This window comes from Hypanus sabinus, chromosome 13 (assembly GCF_030144855.1).
Source record: "Hypanus sabinus isolate sHypSab1 chromosome 13, sHypSab1.hap1, whole genome shotgun sequence".
Lineage (NCBI taxonomy): Eukaryota > Metazoa > Chordata > Chondrichthyes > Myliobatiformes > Dasyatidae > Hypanus > Hypanus sabinus.
Genome location: NC_082718.1, coordinates 20645730 through 20668175, shown reverse-complemented (window position 1 = coordinate 20668175; position 22446 = coordinate 20645730). Strand labels below are relative to the sequence as shown.

The 22446-nt window shown below is 41.1% G+C and overlaps 1 protein-coding gene across 1 annotated transcript in view; it reads left to right on the top strand.

Moving 5' to 3' along the window:
* Positions 1 to 4931: 4931 nt before the first annotated feature.
* Positions 4932 to 22446, top strand: part of LOC132403692 (voltage-dependent calcium channel subunit alpha-2/delta-1) — a 728052-nt gene continuing 710537 nt past the window's right edge. The window contains exon 1 of the mRNA XM_059987267.1: positions 4932 to 5520. Within this exon, the coding sequence (XP_059843250.1) occupies positions 5423 to 5520 (98 nt within the window). The 5' untranslated portion in view covers positions 4932 to 5422. The remainder of the gene's footprint in view (positions 5521 to 22446) is intronic.

Here is a 22446-nt window from a genome sequence, read left to right as displayed (position 1 = left end):
CCTCCCCGAGGCACTGCACTCTATCCGCTCCCTGTTATGTACGTCTACCAATGCCACCCCTCACGAGCGCCAATTCTCTTTTCCCAGGAAGTCTATCACTGGGACCACCCTACTGGTTTGGCTGACGTCCCCAGGGCCAGTGCTGCTCCAGAAACATGTGAGGAGTAATAAATACTCCCCGCTGGTCGAGAGGGTTCACCTTCTACATACAAACCCCCAGTATGCCTACATGGTCTTACCTGATGGGCGGGAGGACACGGTCTCCATCTGCGACCTGGCGCCCGCAGGAGCAGCAGACCACTACCCCGAACACTCCACGGTAACTAAGAACCCTGTACCCGAGGTGACACCGCGCACACCGAGCCCTACACAGACTCCTCACGACACTCCTATACCGGGTGTCTCGTACGCGTGTTTTCCAGGCACCTCGCACACGCATGAGGGATCACTGACGCCTAGTGGGCTGACACCTCCAGTTAGGCCAGAACCAGCACAACCTCCGTCTCCGGTGCAATCACCACCGGCACCTGTGCAATCACAGCCGGTGCTACGTAGATCGCAGCGACAGATTCGACCACTTGATAGACTTAACCTGTAATTATACTTGTAAGAAACTTCGCTCCATGGGGACTCTTTTTAAAACAAAGGGGGGGGGGTGAATGTGGTGAACTACATATACCTGTCTGGACACGCCCCCTGCTGACTGCTCCTGTGGCTCCTCCCACAGACCCCTGTATAAAGGCGATTGAGGTCTGAGCCCGGCCTCTCAGTCTCCAGGACGTAGTATGGTGGTCACTCACTGCTTGTTCCTTCTTCCAGTCAATAAAAGCCGATATCTTGCCTTTACGTCTCAGAGTGAGTTATTGATGGTGCATCAGGGGAACTTCTCCACTCAGAGGGTGGTGAGAGCCTGGAATGAGATATTAGTGGAAGTAGTGCATGTGGGTTCAATTTCAACATTTAAGAGAAATTTGGATAGGTACAGTACATAGATGGAGAGGGTATAGAAGGCTATGTTCTAGGTGCAGGTAGATGGGACTAAGCAATTAATAGTTTAGCACAGACTAGATGGGCTGAAGGGCCTGTTGCTGTGCTGTAGTGTTCTATAACTCTAGTCAAAATAGATGGTTGGTTGTTGGGCTGTGTGCACTTGATGGGCAAAGGACCTATTTTCTATACTGCCTTACTAATCTGATTAAAATTAATTATTCTATAATTTTAAAAATATCTCTTGGTATCTTAAACATGTTTATCTTATACAATGATACCCAAATTTTATTGAATGAAAGTTCTGAGCTGGCTTTTTGTTCAATATAGACTCACAATGTTGGGTAGAGAGCTAGGTTTCTGCTTAAACAAATTAACACTGACAAGTTTGAAAGAAACCAAATTACTTACTAAAATATATCTTAATAATAGTGATGAGGTTTGTGTAGAACAATATTATAGATACAAACTAAAATGACCTCCTGCCAGTCCAGAACAAATCTGGAGAGTTACCCTTACACTGAAGGAGAACAGCCATATCCATTTTCATGGCAAAAGTTTGAAAAACTTGCAATATAATTGTGGTGTCCTTCATTCTACCTTCTTTTCAGGCAATATTCTTTGCTGGAACATGTGTCATATTTAACACAAGATCATTTTAATTGTTGAGGCATTTTTGATGCCATAGAAGTTTACATAGGGGAAAACTAGGTGGCAGTGTGCCTGTGAATGAGCACTGTTTTTTTTAACACACTTGTTAATATTGAGGGTTAAATTTGGGAATATTCTCCACACTTAAGGAGATTAACTAATTCATTGAAACAAGAAGTTTAACTCTGGTCTGACTTGAGTTGAGGATGGTTAATTACTTTTCTGTTCATTTGATGTTGATTTATTATACTCAGACATCACTTTTAATATATTCAAGATATAAAATCTTCCCTTTAAGAACTTTAATTGTGGAAGGCTACTATCGATGAAATTAGCAGACAAAAATTATCAACCAATTAATCTCCTTCCAAGCATTAATCTTAATGATTTCAAACCACTTCATAGCAGGGAAGAATGTTATAGAAATCTGTTACCTGTTTCTTCCTAACTTCTAGGCTCTGGAATCTGTTGCAGGAGAATCATCTCTCCGAGGTCAGCCTTGGAATGGATGTTAAAGAGCAGGCAGACTGTACCAGACCCAGAATGGTCATTGAGGTCTTAAGGTCAGGAACTAGAACCAATGCTCTTCCCAACAAGAATTATTAGAATTCTGAACTCAAAGTCTGCAACACCTCCTTCTTTATCCATGCAATTTTCTTTTGTTTTTGAGCAGTGTGTTGTAATTTATAGGTTTCTGATGGCTAGTATCCTTGGAATAATGAACCACTGCCCAACTCACCAGTTAGAAGCATCATATTACATGAACACATTTGGTATCATAAAGGTCTCACTGCTTAGGCTTTTCTTGCGCCAGTTGTATATCCTTTGACTGCCTTTACTCCACCGTCATGTTTCTCTTTCTTCTGTTTTAACTGTGGGGAAATCTAAGTGTATTTTTTTGGATCACACCAAAAAATGACTCGAGCTCAGCACCATTTTTTTTGGTTTAATAGCAAGTTAATTTCAATTTTCTCTAACTGGCTGCAGCCTTTTTTCATTTGTTCAAAGACCTAATTAATTCACTTGCTCCTCTATGAAGGTACTTTTTTTCCCAGAATAAATGTGAAACATTGTACTCAGTTCTCAGGGTCTTGTCAAAATATATTCTCAACCTCAATGTACTTCTAATTAACTGCACCTTCCTGCATTATATAAGCCTTCCTACGATAACAGAGACTGCTGCTGTGACTTTGACTTGCTTATTACATTTAATTTTAATTTTGAAAATTGCTGTGTTTTATGTTAGTGATGCATGTTAAGGCATATACGGAAGTTAGGGTATATTGCAAATTTTAATTACAACCGCAGTCGTTCTTCAGATTTGGAAGTGGACAGCAGATTGAATTTAAACCACACCTCAGAACAGCAGGCTTCCTGGAGCGGTGGGGTGGGGTCGATCACAAACACTGTCCGGGTGCCTGCATACGCATGAATGCAACCTAGAGACAGTGGGGAGTAACATTCATTTTGGGTGTCTGGAGTGTGGGTGTGAAGAAGCAGGTGTTTGGAAACTATATGTAATTTAAAGGAAGCACTGTAGATACGTTGCAACTATAGAATTGTCCTGCTGTTACAAATTGATCTTTAGCATGTAAAATGTCATGTAATATTGGGCCAAAGAGGCCCCTTCTTCCAATTCTTCTTGAATTATGATGCCTGTTGCTCATTTTTGCTAAATAAACACTTCTATATCCCACTAGTTTCAGTGTCTCTCAGGTGACTTTGTGTCACAACAGTATATATGCCATTCAAAATACAATCTTTGTCTTGGTCATTCCCCTTGATGTTAAATAAACCTCTTTTCTGTGATTTATGGCAGCAGTTATTTCCTTTCTATTGGGACATTGCTCGACGACCACCATTTTGACCCGCTCTTCTCTATTTTCACCCTGCGTGCAGAGATGAGATGCTCTTGATTTCTGTGATTGCACTCACTACTGTACTTGTGCTGAATAATCCCACAGCACAGCAGCCTGCAGATGCTGTTATCTGGAACAAAAGTGTTGGAGGAACTCAGCAGGCCAGGCAGCACCTGTGGAGGCAAGTGGGCAGTTGACCTTTCGGGTTGAGATTCTGGATTGTAATTGGCAGTCGCAATGAAGGACCTTGAAGTGAATATTCAAACATCCACTTCCCTCATAGATGTTGTCCGACCTGCTGAGTTTCCCCATCACTCTGTGTCTCCCCCCCCCGCTGTAAAGTTAGCCAGCTTACCCCACCACCCCTGACACACACATAACTCCCAGATCATCATCAGATTTCCCACCTATCAGTCTGGTATCTGTGTTTACAATAACTTCCATGGCAGGTGAAATTCCTTGGCATTTTCAGAGGCCTTTTCCACAGGTGTCATCTTCCATGCTGATAGATCTAGTCTGTTTTGTAAATTAGCCAGGACAGGCTCATCAGTTGGTGTAGTGACTTTATTTCTGACCCATATATGAATATGTGCACAAACCTTGGCAAAGAAGTTGGCCACACAAATGCAGTCCTAGCATAGAAACATGCATTTCTGTGGAAACAAGCCCTTTAGATTATCTGATGCCTACAGTCAACTACCCATTTCCAACAATTCGATTTTGTTCTTCCCATGCCCCCTTCAACTCCCCCCAAGCTCTACCAAGCCTCTACATTAAGGGCCAATTGACCTTGTCCGGTTAACCCACCAACCAGAGAAGCAGCTTACACAGAGAGAACATGCAAACTCCATACAAAGAGCACCGAGGACAGGACTGAACCCAAGTCACTTGAGGTTGGAGGTAACAGACTGTGCAGACCTTATGTGCTGTAGGCTGTCTATTCCAAAGCTCTTCACAAGCTACCTCTGGAACTTTTATTGCACACGTTGTTGCAGCCCAGAAAGCAGTCACATGATTCAATAATTAAAGCAACAATATTATTCACCCTCAATATTGTACTCCCTACATTGATGAAAGTTAGCCTTTGGAAAGGGATTTTATTTCGCGCTTGCACACCTCAGACTGGGAGATGCACATATCAAAAAGCGTACCGCTGCCAGATGGCATATGGATATTATTCCCCGTTACGGTATATTACAACGGGGGTCCCCTGAGCTGAAGTGTGCCGTATGTGGCTGGTGTGTACTTGGCATCGATTATAATTTAAAATTTTAAGGAAGCGTGATTGTGAAAGGGGGGGACGCCGTGGAGGAAGAGGCGCAATGATGAAGCCGCCTCATGTGTTTGCGAAGCGTCACTTCACGACGCAGCACCTCGCTTTAACAGCGCCGATATAAACCAGCGTTTGGTGCGATGAATCTGTGACAGCGATCAGCCGCTGGCTCCCAGACAGGAGACGGAGCGGCGAGCGCGCGTGTGTGTATATATATGTGTGTGTGTGTGTGTGTTTGTGTGTATTCCTGGTATTCCTTGTATGGAAACTAGTGCGGGATAGAGGGGGGGATCGATGAACCTGGTGTCACAGGGAGCTTGCAGCAGCGTACCGGGAGCTCGGGACACTGGAGAATCACCAGCGCCCTACACAATCCCACAACAAATCTCGACCCAAGAGAGAGAGAGAGAGAAAAACAAAAACAAAACTAAGCTGTTTTGGAGATGGAACCGGGGCTGATGGCGGCGCTTCAGATCGGTTGCTAATGTTATAGTTTGAGATTGTCATTATTTTTCGCTCTTGCTGGAACCTTCTTCCCCTCTCTCCCAACTCTCGTCTGCCTGAAATTAACTTGGAAAGATTTTGCCATTTTGGGGAAGGGGGCATTTAATTATCTTCCCCCGCACTTTGTGAGATACATTCACGGTGGAAGATGGCTGCTTGCAGGAGCTCGGTCGGTCTAATAGCAGTTATACAGTTGTGCCTGATGCTATCTTGTACATCGCAAGAAAGCTTTCCTCAAGCGAACGAGTAAGTAACAAAAAAAAAAGCGGTACGCTGCCTGTCCTTGTAACTCTGTGTGATGCCCGCTGTCTCCGGCGCTTGCCTTAACGGTTGTTGCAATGATCTTTACGGGAACTCACTGTGATTTAAGAAAAACGAGGAGGGAAGGAAGTCTTGGGATGCATTTGCAATCTGGTCACCAGATCAGTGACCTGACGATATGTCAATACGTTTAGAGAAACGCCCTTCATTTGGTTGACCTGTGTGTGCGCACAAAATATAGAGTGTCCATACCCTTCATTGACCAGTTAACGCCAGCCACTCAAAAGTTTAAAGCCGCTGCGAAATTAATATTTAATTTAAAATGCTGTGTGATTTGGAAGGAACTGCCATGTTTCATGGAGGGTTGGCTTTGTACTTAAGAATTTTAAAAAAAAATTCACGTTGAAAGAAACTTGTTGCAAAAGTTGAGAACGGTAGATCGATGGGAGTAAGGCTTGCCGTCGCTGGGGCTGACGCCGGCTGCTCTCATTGATGGACTCTTGGCATTCTGTGTGGATCAGTGTTTGGCACAGTTTCTTTTGTTGGTAAACAAAAGGTACAATTAGTCCACTATGCTGAAGTGCATCGTTACATCACTTCATGTGAGCGCAGTGAGAAGAACATTCACTCACTCCCTCCTCTTCATGTCCCTACATATCCTGTCAGAAAGTTACTTTCTCACAAAGAATCCAGCAGACCCCATATGTCCAGAGGTCCATAAGTAGCCAGGATTATAGGGACAAGAGGGAATGGTCTTTAATATTTGGTAAAGATGATACAGTGACCAGTATTACCTCTTCCTCTCTTAAAAGTAAGCTTTAATCATTAAGACAACACAGTTAGCCTCACTGAAGGAAGAAACAGCGGAAGAAGTGTTGAGGGATTAGCTTGCTGTCAGGTAGAGCACACTTGTGCTTGGATGGTATTGTATGGCAGGCCCATGTTAGTTTTGAAATAAGTTCCAATCTGGAATGTGACATTATTTTCATTTCAATGGAAGACCCAGCAGGGTCCTTTAAATAGAGCAATCCCTTTGCTGTAGGGCTGTGAGGGAGGTTGTTTTGCAAGCACCTGCAGTTGCTAGTAAAATCATCTGATTGGTAACAAAATATAGCAAGTGTTTTGGGTCCTTAACCAAATGCTTTGGTTGAGAACATACCCTGCCCTGCAGTACATTGTTGTGCTCCCTTAAGAAATTTGGGCCTGTTTGTGTGCTCCAGATAGGTAGCATTTATTAAAGCAGCTTTTTGATTTACTAATGGCAAAGTGAATCTGTAGAGGGTTAGGGTTAGAATGATAGCTTGGAGCCAGTTAGCTTGATATGGGTTTGTCTGGAACAGAATGTATTTTACATTGGAGAAACATTATGACAAACTTGCCAGGGTTCTGCTTATGACACACAAGGAGTTGGAGTAAATTCTGGTGCTTGGATCTGTTTCTAGGGTTGAAATAAAAGTACACATTTGCCTTCCTGGTGTTTATCTTCATTATGTTGTACCATTCGATCCGGCATGTGAAAATTTAATTCCAACTTCCCCCCACCCCCAGTATCCTGATTTTAAAGAAATTAGTCCATTGCTCTTCATCTCCGTGATTGGTCCATGGAGAATGGGTGGTGATCCTGTTCTCAGAGGGTCACAATAAGCCACTAGGAGGTGCGTGAGAGCAGCACTCCAGGTCTCAGCCCAGAGGTTGTGCTTAGAAAGTAGTTACGTGGCTCTAATTTGCCTGCATCTTCTCTTGACCATCAGTTCTGTATTTTATAGGAAAGCCGCAGGGTAAATACCATGCAGTTTTTGACCCTGTAGGAGCGAGGCTGAAAGAATCTCAGTGGCAGTAGGGAGATCGGTTGAAGAACCTGAACAGAGCAAATTGTGGTGCCTGTCTGGCCAACTGGTACGGGATTTGGCATGCAATCCTAGTGCTGGCAAATAGCTTGGATTTAGAGATGCAAGGTCCCTAATGGCTCTGAGACAGATGGGCCTGGGATCTGAGGACAGGCAGCTTCCAGTTTGGTAGGAGCCTCAGTGGAACTTGGGTCAGAGCAATTTTATGGAAATTATTTCAGTCGGAAGATGTGTGGGTAAAGACTAGTTTCTTTACATACTAGTTTCTTTATGTAAATTCTTTACATAATTTTTTAAAAATTAAGTATTGGGGGTTAACTTCAATGATAACTGCTGGCCATATGCTGTGGTCAGATTTTCCCAGTCTTTGGCTTGTTACTTGAAAGATCATGTCTCCATTAACCTTTGTACTTTGGTGGTGCGAGGTTGTAGCTAGCCTTGTACTCACAGACGCTGGAATTTCAGTGCTTGCGGGAATGGGGCCATCTTCCAGTCACTGTTAATCTGCACTGGTATATTTTTATATCTTTTAGCTAGTGCATGTGCTCAGATTTATATTTTAGGAAGAATTTGCCTGCCGTGTCAGAGTTGCCTAAATAAAGAAATAGAGTAGTTATCAGCTGTTCTAGCCATCAGTGGCAATGTCCAGAACGTCAGCATTAACTCTTTAGATACCAGAACAACAGTGTTTTATCTCACTTGGAGCGCACTGGCGTCAAGTCTCTTTTCTCTGTGTCAGGAGATTCTGGACCGAGTCCCACTACAGAAACATGAACACATAAGATTTAGTGTACACTCTAATCCAGGCCTGAAAAAGTATTATTTTTAGGATGCGATGCTGAACCCAAGCTCTCAAATATGTATGTGAAGGACCCCGGAGCAATACTATGGAAAAATACAGCAGAATTATCCTCAGAGTCCTGGACAATATTAAGTCAACATTATTAAGAGAGAATTCACTGTATGGAAATTAGATGCAATTCTATGTTTACAACAATTTCTGATTTTCAGTAATGTGTTATTGGCTGTTTAGCAGTTTAGAGTATCTTGAAAAGAGTGTGGGAGATGTCATTCAAAGCAGTTTTCTCATTCTGCATTTGATCACTGTAAGATCTGTAAAGATAATTAACCTCTTTCTTCCCTTATTACTTAAACATTAACCAAAACTTGTAACTTGTGTGTTAGCTTTTGCATCACTGCAAATACTTTGATATCAATGTACCAGAGTTGGAAGTAGAGAAAAATGCCTGAATTAAAATATAAAAAAGAAATGCAGTGTTGCCTATAAATTACCACAGATCAATACATAAAGAAGACTTGAAAATAATTTAAAGTTATAAATAGAAAGTCAATTATGAAATGAAATAGATGAAAAGTTATAATTCTATGTACTTCAAAACTGGAAGCATGATCAAAAGACTTTTAAAGCTTTGTTAATACTGGTGATAAATGTTTTCAAACTTTTGTAACATTATAGCAACTCTTAAGATCTGCTTTGATGTAGCATGGTTGCTAAGAAAAATTGTGTTTAGAATTAAAATGTAATAAAATCAGATATAAAATATTGCTGCTCAAAAATGCAAAATTCAAGTTAATCCCAAATTCAGCAAGACAGTAAAATGTACTACATTAAAGTTCTCCAACCCTGCATTCCTCTGAGATTCCTCAACTCACTATGTCTGTCTTTTATCACATCCTATGTTTTGTCATGCCTTCAGACGCCAAGGCCCTGAACTTTGTTATTTTTATGTCCAGATGTCCTTCCCATGCTTCTTTCTACTTTATCTCTTTGATTCAGCTTTTGACTTTTTAATCTCGTGTCTTAGCGTCAAATTTTGCCTCACCGTGTTCTCTGAACCACCGTGATGTTGAAGGCTGTAGTCAAGTTTAAGTTTTTGTTGTGGCTACAGATACATAGCATGACAATTGGTTTGTTGTAACACTTTTGAACAGCAACATGCACATTGACAGGATTGTCAAACGTAGGAGTGTCGTACAGGATTGCCCAGCGTATCTTAAAATATAAACACAAGAAAGTCTGCATATGCTGGAAATCCAAAGCAACAAAATGCCAGTGGATCTCAGCAAGTCAGGCAGCATTTATGGAAATAAATAAAGAGTTCTGAGAAAGGGTCTCGGCCCGAAAAGTCAGCTGTTTATTCACTTCTGTAGATGTTGCCTGACCTGCTGAGGTCCTCCCGACATTTTGAGTGTCTATCTTAAAATATCTTAGTTTTTTTATGGCTTTTTTAGTAGAGTAAGTAATTTTAAAACTGTATTTCATACTGAGAGCAAATATTTATATAGTTCAATTCAGGTTCACTGTCACTGAGTGATGCACCATCAATAACTCACACTGAGACGTAAGGCGAGATATCGGCTTTTATTGACTGGAAGAAGGAACCAGGAGTGAGTGTCTATCATACAATGTCTTGGAGACTGAGGCCGAGCGTCAGGCCGCAGATCTCCTTTATACAGGGGCCTGTGGGAGGAGCCACAGGAGCAGTCAGCAGGGGCGTGTCCCGACAGGCACATAGTTCACCACACTGAGATATTCCTTCCAGTGATTGTAGTGAGACAGCCTACCTTGAGTTAAATATTGGCCATTATCCTCTCAGCCTACTTCCTTCAAATGCTTCATTCTGTTTTCCCAGATATCGCTGTCCTGAGGGTCCTGTGTTGTCACCCTCCATACCAGTGCTTTTTATGTCCTTTCCCCTCAGTTAATGACTCCTGCAGTCTTTGTTGATGGGGACTTTTGTCTGCGCATATTCCATTTTCTGCTCATGCATTCTCATTGCACTTCTCCTTCCGAGAGAAAGCTATAAATATCGATGCCAATTACCAATAAAAGGTGCTGTTAGTGGGCACCGTGACAGCAAGAGGAGAAATGACAGCAGGCATCGTCTGAATATCACAGCTGCACTATAGGTGGATGCTTGTGACCCAACTTGAGAAATCAGGATCACAGGGATAGGGGCAGGAGGGAGATGGCAGGGCTGCTGTCATGTAGGGCAGAAGAATGAAGTATATTCCTTCCAATAAAGTACAAGATATATGAAATGCCGTTCAAGGAAGATCTTGTTTTCAAAAAATAAACATCGGGATCAAAATTGGGGCAACGTGGTTAGCGCAATGTTATTACAGATTGGAGCGTCAGAGATTGTAGTTCAATTCTGGCACCGTCCGTAAGGAACTTGTGCATTCATCCCATGACCATGTAGTTTTCCTCCAGGTGCTCCCGATTTCCTCTCACAGTTCAAAGATGTACTGGTTAGTAGGTTAATTGGTCATTGTAAATTGTCTTGTGATTAGACTAGAGTTAAATCTGTGGCTTGCTTGGCTGCACAGCTTGTTTGACCCATTTCTCACTGTATCTCTAAATAAATTTTGGTTCAGGAATATGTAAGGGATGTATGAATATAACCAGTAATTAGGGATCATATGATCAATGTTGGATGTATGGCACATGTAGTGAGACTTTGGTTAGTTTGTCCATGAAATCCCACTGCTTGGGTTGAAGAATCTGGTTGTACATTTGTTCAGCTTCTCAAAATTTGTTTCATAACATTCACCGGTGTACTTCAACTTTCACAGACATTTTTGCAGCTACCAGAAAGCTAACAAAACCCGTGCAGTTCTTTCACAAAAGCAAACAATTTAAAAAGTACAGTGCATTGAAAAAGTATTCAGCCCTCACAACCATTTTCTCAATTTCTAAATTTAAAAAAATTGAAGTAGAATTTTTTGCTAATCTGCAAAACATCATGTCATATCAAAAGAAAATTCCAGAACCTGTCAACAGTTTACAAAAAATTAACTAAAATTGTAAGGCTGGAAAAGTACTCGTCCCTTTGTAATACTATGCTAACTTTCCTCAGGTGCAATTCTGTATATTACCTTCCCAACTCACCCAATTTGTTGATGTAGAAATTTAGAGGATCACCTGTTCTCATTGAATTCATAAGAGCAAACAGTCCCTCTCTGTAAGGTCCAATAGTATGGTCGGTTTTCAACATACCAAGCCATGAAGTGAAAAGAGCTTTCAAAGCAAGTCAAGGAAATGAAAATAGAGAAACACAAACTAGGGAAAGCATACAAGACCATCTCAAGGGCACTAAACATACTTTAGAACTCAGTGCAGTCCTTCATGAAAAAGTGGAAAAATAATGAAACCACAGCAGCACTACCTAAGTATGGCAGCCCCTCTAAACTTAGCCGCTTGGAAGAATGGCATTTGTAAGAGAGGCCACTATGTCACCAACAGTCAGTCTGAGTGAACTGCAGAAGTCAGTGGCTTCAGCTGGAGATGAGGTTCACAGCATAATCTCTAAGGCCTTGCAATAAAAGGGTATTTATGGAAGAGTGGCAAGATGATCCCTTGCAAAACAAAATATATTCTTTGTAAAGTGGCATTTAGAAGATACTTTAAAGATGCGAAAGAAGGCCTTGTGGTTCGCCACAACACTAAGTGGTATGTGTGATGAAAAGCTAATACTGTGCATCAGCCCCATAACACTACCCCTTCTGTAAAGTGTGGTGAAGGTAGCATCATGCATTGCGGATGCTTTTCAGCAGAAGGGACTGGAAAGCTAGTCAGGATTGATGGGAATATGAACGCTGCTAAGTACAGAGATCCTGGATGGAAACCTGCTAGCCTCGCTGGAAAGCTTAAACTGGGGAGAAAGTTTGTCTTTCAGGAAGACGACGACCCAAAGCACGCTACCAGAGTAACAGTGGAGGGGTTTCAAATGAAGAATATTGATGTTCTTGAGTGGCAGTCAGAGTCTGGATTAATCAGATCTGATTAATCACTCTGGCAAGACCTGAAGATGGCTGTCCACTGCTGCTCCCCAACTCACCTGACACAGCGATGAGGAATGGGCAAGTCTTGCTGCGTCACATTGTACAAAGCTAATAGAGACTTATCCTAAAATACTTCTGTCTGTAATTTCTGTGAGAGATGATTCAACTCAGTACTGAGCAAAGGGGGATGAATACTTTTGAACTGCTGACTTTTCAATTTTTTTGAACTTTTAGTTTTTCATGTTTTACAATTTTTCTGCTTGTTTGGGCTCTACTATGAAAAAAGGAGCATGTGATTCACAAATAAAAATTCTCAGTTAAATTGATCAAAATCCCTGGTTCTAATAATCATTAACGTGAACAAAGGGTTGGGGGCTGAATAGTTTTTCAAGGCACTGTACATGGCCATGTGTTGTACTGAAAGTACAACAGACTAGTGAGACTTCAGTTGAGATACTGTATAGTCAGTCCTTCAGTACATGTACCGTCAGACTCATGGGGATTCTCCTGCCACAGCTCTAGAGGTAGTGGATACTTTGGTTGAGAGGTTGTAAAACAACCCAGCCTCTAGAATTGTTCCAACAGTTTAGAAAACAGGAAATATATATCTGGTATTCATATGGTATTCAAAAAAGGAGATTTATTTGTCTTGTGTAGTTAAAAAAAAATGCAGAAATTCATCATTTACCTCAGTGAGCAGACACTGCTTGTCAATGTCACGAGCTCTAACTGTAGATTTTTAGAATGTGGGGTGAAATCGGTGCAGTCAGGAAAGCCACACTGTCATGAGAAGAACACACAGACACCTTACAGACGGCGGCGGGCATTGAACTTGGTGCTCAGAGATCACTGGCTCTGTAAAGTATTGAGCTAACTGCTAGCTACTGTGGCCAGTGGAGGGGAAAGATCTGCCTTGTGTAGGCTGTTAGGAAAATATTGGAGTATTCTGTATAATTACAGAAATGCAAACAGAGTACTCAAAAAAAATCACAGACTTTTATAAAAGAGAAGTTATGTTTGAAGATTATATTTAAAGTTTTATGTAGACCTACAATAAGTAATGGAGTAAACAAAGGAGTGCCAACAGACATCATATACTTAAACCTTTCAAAGACATTGAGCAAGCCATCATATAAAATCTGAGAGCTAATAGAGAAGATATATAACCCTGGATAGTTAACGGGTCGTAAAGAGTACAGAATAAATAAGTAATATTCAGGTAATTGTGTACCTAGTGGGAAAGACTGTGAGGATGGTTATTTACTCTCACCATTAATGTCAGATCAGGTCATCAATTTTATCCATATTTATTGAAGATGAGTGCAAATCTTAGCTGTGAGAGGAATGCAGAGAAATGGAGGAGGGTTGCAGTCCAGATAAGTGGGTGTGCAAGAATCTTGCAAGTGATTGTAATGCGAGCAATTGTATCATTATTCACTTTGGCAGGAGTGTAAAAAAGGTGAAAAACTTAGATATTGTTTCTTTTTGTACTTCTTTCAATTGAAAATTGTGTGTAAGTCAGTTTGTCTCATTTCTTGCAGAAAAAAATGTTCAAATATTCTTCCGTGTTTGTGCATTGCGTGCAGAAGATTTGAAGGGTACTGCAGATGTGCATTTCGTAATTACTGTGATTCTGTCTGATGTTAAATTGCATGGTCTCTGAGTGGACACTCTGTAATCCTTCTGTGCTCTGGAACCCTCTTCACCCTCTGTCCATCCCAGCGTTCTGTCCTCTTTCTGTACAATGCCAGTCCTCCTGCCTTTGATTTGTATTCTTTCATGCTCGCAGTCCTCTACCCACAGTTCTTCACCTCATCATCCGTTCCTCCATCACTTCCTAACAATTGCTGTTAGTCCAGTGCACAGATTTTGGTGGCCACATTGACCTTTAGTTTTATGTTGTGTTTGCATCCCAAAATCCTAGAATCAAGTTTTGAAAGTGGACTGCAAGTACACTTTGAGGGTTTGCATTCCTACAGTAGAGGACGAATATCCTAGCCATTTTCCAGCCTCCAGCCCTACCAGTAACCTTATGAACCGTCCTTCTCTCCTGTTGTATTTGCACTGTAAAATTATTTGCTCTGTAATGTCTTCAGATTTTGATGGAAGACCTGATAGCAATTTGAAAAGTTCACATCATGCCACCTCTCCCCAGCCAGCCACTCTCCCCCTCACCAGGTCTCACCTATCACCTCTCTGCTTGTGCCTCCTCCCCCTATTCCCAGTTCCTTTATTCTGGCTTTCATGCCCTTTCTTTCCAATCCTGATGAAAGGCCTCAGCCCGCAACGTCGACTGTTTATTTTCCTCCATTGACAGTGCCTGACTTACCAACTTCCTCCAGCATCGTGTGTGCATTGCTCTCTGTTTCTTTTTTTTTAAACACTCCCTAACGTGTTGAATACATCCAGCTTTATTTTGTTTCCTTTACATTTCTGTCTGGTCTGTATGTGATGCCCGTCGCATTCGACGATTTTGACTTTTAACTGCCCTTTGACCTGAGCAAGGAAGCCTTCCAGTTATTGTCAATGATTATAATCAGCTGATTGGCTGGCGGCTGTCTTCTCAGGTAGTCAAGGAAAGGCAGCGAACAAAAAGCAGATGATGGAAGTCCAAAATAAAATCTCACACTTCTAGACAATATTCAGCGGTTAGACGGCACACGTGAAGAAAGACAGCGTCAGTATTTTGGATCAGTCACTCAACTTCACAACTGTTCTGGTACTGCTAAAGACAGAATGAGTTTAAAGTGAAAAAGGGCTGTGATCATCCTTTTACAATTGAGGTGGGGAAGCTGCCTGCAGTATTATCTAATTTTTCTCCGTAATAAAGGCTTGAAACTTAGTACACTTCCTGATGACTGGTCATGACAGAAGTTGTCGTAGCTGTGAGCTCAAGAACCAGAAGTTGGAATATAATGCAGCTTTAAAGCCAAGGAGAAATTGGAGAGCTGGTGTTAGAGTCTCACCCATTTGAAAATAGTGTTCAGTACATAATGGTAGCTTCAGATTGTATCACTTTCTGGTTATTGTAGAAGCTCAGTTCTAATTGGCATACAATTGGAAATAGTAACCTTCTCTGCCTGATTTAAAGGTCCCAAATAAGGTTTTAATATCTGACCTTCAGAGTAGTTTTTTTTGTTCCTTTTCTAGTGGAACAGCATTTTTTGGTCCCAAACAAGAGAATGCTAATGCTGGAAATCTGAGTGACACGCACAAAATGCTGGAGGAACTCAGCAGACCAGGCAGCATCAATGGAAAAGAGTACGTTCGACATTTCGGCCAGGGCTTTTTGGTCCACCAGCTCTGTCTAGGTTTCCGTCTTTGTAGTAGTGTGTTCTTTCTTAGTGGCAGGTACCCTGTGAAGATTATGTCATGCAGAGTCAATACATTCCATTACTCAGAAATGAATCAGATTAGGGCATGTCACGAGGAGGGATCATGCTGGCAGAACGTTAACATAGATGATTCAAGGGTTGGACATAATAAACAATAGCAAGATGCAATGTGAGATGACTGCACAAACATTTACATTATGCATATCATGTTGCTATGTTGTTCCCAATGGTCATATCAGTTCCAAGTGCACAACATCCAGGATGGTATTAACGCACAGCCATCCCATGAAACACTGTACCTGGGATCTTGATGTTGATATTGTCAAATGTTGTTACTGCTTCCATGAATACTCTTTGCACACATGCTGAAATCAACCATTCAGATCTCCGAAGTATCTTGGGCCAAAGCAACGTGGTTAATCTGCTTCTTAAACCATGCATCCACCTGTCTTACTTCCATAGCCTTTTGCATCCTTACTCAGTGAAAAGGAAACAACCTTGGTTTTCCATGCAACTAGCCTCATCAGATAGGGTTCAGATTTCCATGAACAATGCAAGGAATAGCTCTAATATGTCCCCTTGACATTAAACCCCTACTTTTACTTTTCCCTCTAATAGGTCAGTTCAAGATCATACCTTAATCCATGGTACACCAGGGAATTCAAGACTAGTATCACAATATTGTAACACTAGCCTGATCCAAATTAAACGTTGAAGGACAAGTCCTGTGAAAGACAGCTAACATTGAAAATAACATTAATGACTTCCACAGAAGTCTAATTTGTTGACATCATGAAGTCTTTCCAGTACCTAAAAGCACAAGCCATGGGCATGATGGAGTGCTTAAAATGCTTTGATATCTGAGTTCGAACAGCACCGAATAAGCTGGACACCATCTAGGGCAAAGCATTCTGCAAAATGGACACTGAATCCACCCGTCATTTCCTTCACCACTGGTATATCATGTATTTTGTAAGTGGGAGAAAGTGTACCATTTACAAAATGCACTGCAGTTATTTGTTTCAGCTTCCCAGACCAACCAAACAAACCCACGTCCTCTACCATCAAGAAGTAAGGGCACTAGATACATCTCTCCTGCATGTCATCATCGTGATTTGGAACTGGAGTGATGTCATCAGTGGTATTGCCATCATCATTAGGTTTTGACCCTATCAAGGATCAACTTTAATCACCGTATACATTTGCAGTGTGTGTATATATATATATATATATATATATATAAGGGATTTGCTGTAGTGTGTTGGTACAACATACAGCAAAAAAAAACGTGACAATTGTAAAGAATAAGGAGTTACAGTATATAAAAATGTTAGAATTACAGAGTATTTTGTGATTACTTCTTCAGAAGAACTGTAGCAATTTAAGAGGGCTGTTCCTCAGCACCTTCTCAAGGACAGTCAAAAATGAGCAATGAATACCAGCCTTGCAAATGACATCCATGTTCTGAAACATCAATAAAAGAAAAGCAAGTCAAATACTTGCTTACACAACATATTAATACAAAGAACTGTTAAATTTTCAGTCACTTATTTATAGGCAAGTTACTGTGCAAATTAATGGTATAACTTAATCAATTTTCTCCATGTCTGTATGATCCTTGGATTTTTGTACATGATCATCATGATTGGTAGAAACAATTCGTGAGTTATGGTAGGTTTTACATTGATCTGTTGGCATGCTTCTTTGTCCTCTAAATGGATTAACTGTGTCGTTATTTTCTACTGTCTCCAGTCAAATCATTTCTTTTTTGAAACACAATTACTACACTCAGATAGAATTTCAAATCTTGCAAGGTAAATTCTGAAAACCCCGCATTCAGATGTTCTGAATAGGATCACTGCCATTTACAAATATTCCTCGTTACTATTGATTTCTGTTTTGTTTCGTGGCGGTAAAAGTTATGCAGACCTCCAGCAGGTCAGCCCGCTGTGTGGGTTCCAGCTGGGAGGAAGACAGGTTGAGAATTGTTAAAGATATCCCAAGATTAACATTTCAATCATTTCTGAATAAGAACCGACTCCTGCTAACAGACCAAGCTTCACTGGCCCAGTGTTATTTCACGTATGAATCTTGGCAATGCCATATCAGCATTCTACTGTAGGAACTGCAGCTGAGTGACTGTTAGAGCTGGTAGTTAAAAGTAAGACTTTTGATCCATGACTTTAGAATAATTTTACAGGGTCTTCAGGGACCTCCTAATATGACAGTTTGAATGTCATAAGACAGTGATTTATTGTAATGGGATTAGGCTCACAGGAGCTGATATTGCCAGTAATATTCCCAACACAGATTCTTTGCTTGGAATTGTGCATTATCTCAGAAAACCTTTGTGTTTCCTGAACTTTGTGAGGGTTTGAATACAAATGTTTGTTTGGGGGCTGAGTTGTTATCCTAAATATGTCAAGGCCCGAAAGGAGAATGCTGGCCCATTTGTCTGTGCTATGTCTCTGCTGTTTTCAGTCATCGTGTTTCACTGAACCTGCAATTTTTCTCAGGTTTGTGACCGATTCGGTTCTGGAGTGCAGGAAGTTGCATCTGGAAGTGCGAGTTTTTGAGTCTAATGTGCAGAAGCTGAGGAGGATTGAATAATTTATACCCAATTATAAATGTAATGAATTAATCAACCCGGTGGTGGGAGGGTCAGCAGATGCTGCACATAAATGGTAAGAAATAAGGTAACTTTTTTAGCCGGTGTACAACCACCTGGATTCCTGCTCTCTGACGTTGTGGTAAAGCACTGCTGCCACATTCATGTGAAAAGGTACTACAGTTAACACAAGTTCCTGGGCAAACGGAAGGATGTCTCTGTGATTTATACCACAACTACAACTGTAGCAGACAGTGATAAATTAAAATTCATTATTTCATTGACTTTCAGAAAGCATTAAAATAACCTTCAATTATAAGGATATTTTTTAATAATTAAAAAAAAGTTCCTTGACTCTTGACGTTTTAAATCCATTCGCAACGTGATTGTAGGGAGTTTAACGTGACCAGGTTATATTTACACTTACAGCATTGTTACAGTCCCCTGTGACCCAGCACATCCATGCCGCCCATTTACACTCTTGTGGCCAATTAACCTACTAACACATACGTCTTTGGACTGTGGGAGGGAATGAGAGCACCCAAAGGAAATCCACGTAGTCACAGGGAGAATGTACAAACTCCTTAAAGATAGTGGCGGGGAATTAAAATGCAGTGATATATTGGACTTAACTTTGTAGACTATGAAGAGATTTGGATAAGTGTCTCTGATCATTTTGTTTATTGTTGGAACATATCAAATAGAAAAGCACAATTCTTTAAAATACTGTTTGGCATGCCGTATAGATTTTGGCTTTCTCTTTGAAAAGAGCAGTCCGTTTTCAATTAATGAAGACACCTGTAATTAATTAATTAAATATTGTATAATTCTCAGCTAAGGTCGTCATTAATTCTACAATTCTTGGCTTTCTGTTCTCGTCCTCTGGCTTTGTGAGTTCTATTCTGTGACTTCTAAAAGGAGACAAAGTTTGTCTTCTTTCACGAGGATTTATTGATCAGTTTTCACTTTGCCTCCTTTGATGTCACGTGGGGCTGTGCCTTCATGGCCAGACCGATTATATCAGAATCAGGTTTAAGATCACTGGCGTATGTGGTGTCGTTTGTTGTTTTTGTGGCAGAAGCACAATGCAATACACGATATTAAAACACTGAATTACAGTATATATAATAATTAAATAAGTAGTGCAAAAAAAGTAATGAGGTAGTGTTCAATGTCCATTTAGAAATCGGATGTCAGAGGAGAAGAAACTGTTCCTGAATCATTGAATGAAAGCAATCCAAGCCTTTAATGATTTTTTTTTGCTGAGTATTTCGGACTTTCCTGCTGGGGGTTATATCCGTTCATTGGGATCAAAGTCAAACCTCGGGACTGAGGTGACTGTGAAGGCATCTTAGATGCTGATAAACTCATTTTTCACTCTACCCTGGGCTTGTCTTACTTCGTTGACCCGGATTTTAACTGACCCGCTGTGAAGTGAGTTCATTTGCATCACTGTTCTCCTGGAAGGGTGATCCCATGATTTAAATAGCAGTGTAATTTGCCCATTTTGTATTACCAATGCATTGTTTTGTGGGAATGAAATAACTTGGAAGCAAATACCATCCTAGGCCAGGGTGATCCAAGATATTCATGGTACATCGAGGACTTTCAGTTGTTTTAATGTCGCAGTGTGACAGAAAGGTCACAACATAAAAGGGGGCCATTCACCTCAACAGCAGCACTTAGTAGCCACTGAATGAATGTTCATGGTTTTCTGCTGTATCTCATCTAATACAAGTTTTGACGTGTTGTGCTTTCGGAGATGTTTTTCTGCACACTGCTATTGTAATGCGAGGTTACTTGAATTACTGTCTCCTTCCTGTCAGCTTGAACCAGTCTGGCCATTCTCCTCTCACCTCTCTCATTAACAAGGCATTTTTGCCAAACAGAAGCTTTCACACAGTGGATGATTTTTTTTTTGCTTTTTCCACCATTCTCCGTAAACTCGTGAAACTGTTGTGCGTGAAAATCCCAGGAGATCAGCGGTTTCTGAGATACTCAAACCACCCCGTCTGGCACCAATGGTCATTCCATAGTCAAAGTCACTTAGGTCACTTTTCTTCCCCGTTCTGATGTTTGGTTTGAATAACAACTGAACCTCTTGACCATGTCTGCATACTCTAATGTACTGAGTTGCTGCCACATGATTGGCTAATTAGATATTCACATTAACCAGCAGGAGTACAGGTATACCTAATAAATTTAGCCACTAAGTGTTTATATGAGCTCAACCTTAGAGTAGTCTGTTTGGTCCTATTCTGATGCCCTTTCCCAATAAATTTGTACTTTCTTTCAAATACTTTCCCACTTCTTTTATGAATGCTATTTATTTATACAAACTGCTATAAGCAGCACCTGGGCCCCAGAGGGGACTGTACTGGCTTCCTTCCTGTTTACCCCGTATACCTTGGACTTTAGCTACAACACCAAGGCATGTCATCTGCAGAAATTCTCTGATGACACAGCAATACTTGGGTGTATAAAGGGAGGGTGGGGGGGATGAATACGGGGCCCTAATGGAAGACTTTTTCCAAATGGTGCAAGCTGAATCATCTACAGCTCAACATCAGAAGGATGGTGATGGACATGAGGAAGACTAAGTCTGCACTGTTCCTGTTACTATTGATGGTGAGGATGTGAGTGTGGTAAGAACCTACAAGTACCTGGGGTTACACCTGGATGACAAACTTGAGTAAAGTACCAACACAGAGGCTGTGTACAAGAAGGGCTAGAGTGGCTTCTACTTCCTGAGTAGACTGAGGTGCTTTGGAGTGTGCAGGCCTGTCCTTCAAACGTTCTACCAGTCTGTCGTCACCAGTACAATCTTCAAAGTGGTGGTGTGCTGAGGCAATGGCATCAACACGGGTGATACCAACAGGCTCAATAAAGAGATTAGAAAGGCTGGCTCTGTTATAGGGAGTCAAACTGGACACACTGGAGGCTGTGATAGAACAAAGGACCCAGTGGAAAATCCTGGCAGTTTGGAGAATGTTTGTCACCCTCTGCATGCCACTTTGGTTGAACAGAGAAGCACTTTCAGTAATAAACCGAGACACTGCACTGCTCCAAAGAGTGCTAAATGAAGTCATTCTTACCCCGGCTGCTAGGCTTTATAATGAGCCAACCTACAGCTGGGGAAGTGATGACCCCCCCCCCCAACCCCTGGTTAGACTTCTAATAATTTGTATATTTGTGTATCTGTGCATTTGTAATGCTGCTGTGACACTAATTTGCTTTGGGATCAGTTAAGTATCTATCTATCTATCTATATCACACTTTTAAGAGTTGTGGTCTCTAGTTTATATTTCCTGTTCTTGTTCTTCCCATTGAAATGTTGCAGCTCAAGCCTCTCTGCATGAAGTTTCACGTAACACATATCTGCCAGCTTGTATCTGTCTGAATCCACTTCAGATTGACTCACAGTTCACAGGGCTTCCAACTTTTGCGACATTCCCAAATTTAGAAATTGTGCAACCAGCTCTAAGTTGCTGCATCCGGTGATTTTATGATACAGAGGTTCTTTGGAAGTAGGGAATGAGGCATAAAAACATTGTGGTTGTGGCTGTTTATTGAGTGTAATTGGAACGAATAATGACACAACGACCAAGAACAAAGAAGTTGTTATTATTCTATCATAACAATAATCTATGAAATAGTCAGTTTCAAGTGGCCTGACAACAGCTGTAGAAAAATTAAGAAGCTTCCAGAAGCAATACAGAATCAGCTGTATTGCAATGGCTAGAAAATTGACTGAACAATTACAGGCATAGAGAAGATTTTGCATATAAAAATGCAAAGCTAGCAAAGGAAAATTAAACTACAAAAAAGGTAACAATTTTGCACTCTAACCCAACAAAGCCATTAATATGGATTAGGAAAAGCAGTCGTTCCTGGGACCAACCCCTGGAGGTTCTACTTTACACTTCCCTCCAGTACAAAAATCATCTGTTTATTTTCTTATGGTTGCTAAGCCAATTTTCTACTTTTCTTCAGCCTTGTTTATTCCATGGTCATCAATTTTGATGACAAGCTTATTATGTGGCACTTTGTCAAATGTGCCTCGAAAGTCCACATACATCAAAACAACTGCATTTCCTTCATTGTTGATGAGAAGGAACCCCAGAATAAAAGGGTTAACGGATGAGAAGTGTTTGATGGGTCTGGACCTCACTGGAGTTTAGAAAAATTAGGTGGTGGGGGGGGAGGAATCTCATTCAAACCTATTAAAAATTGAAAAGCCTAGACAGAGTAGACATGAAGAGAATTTTTCCATTGGGGGGGAGTCTAGGACAAAAGGGCACAGTCTGAGAATAGA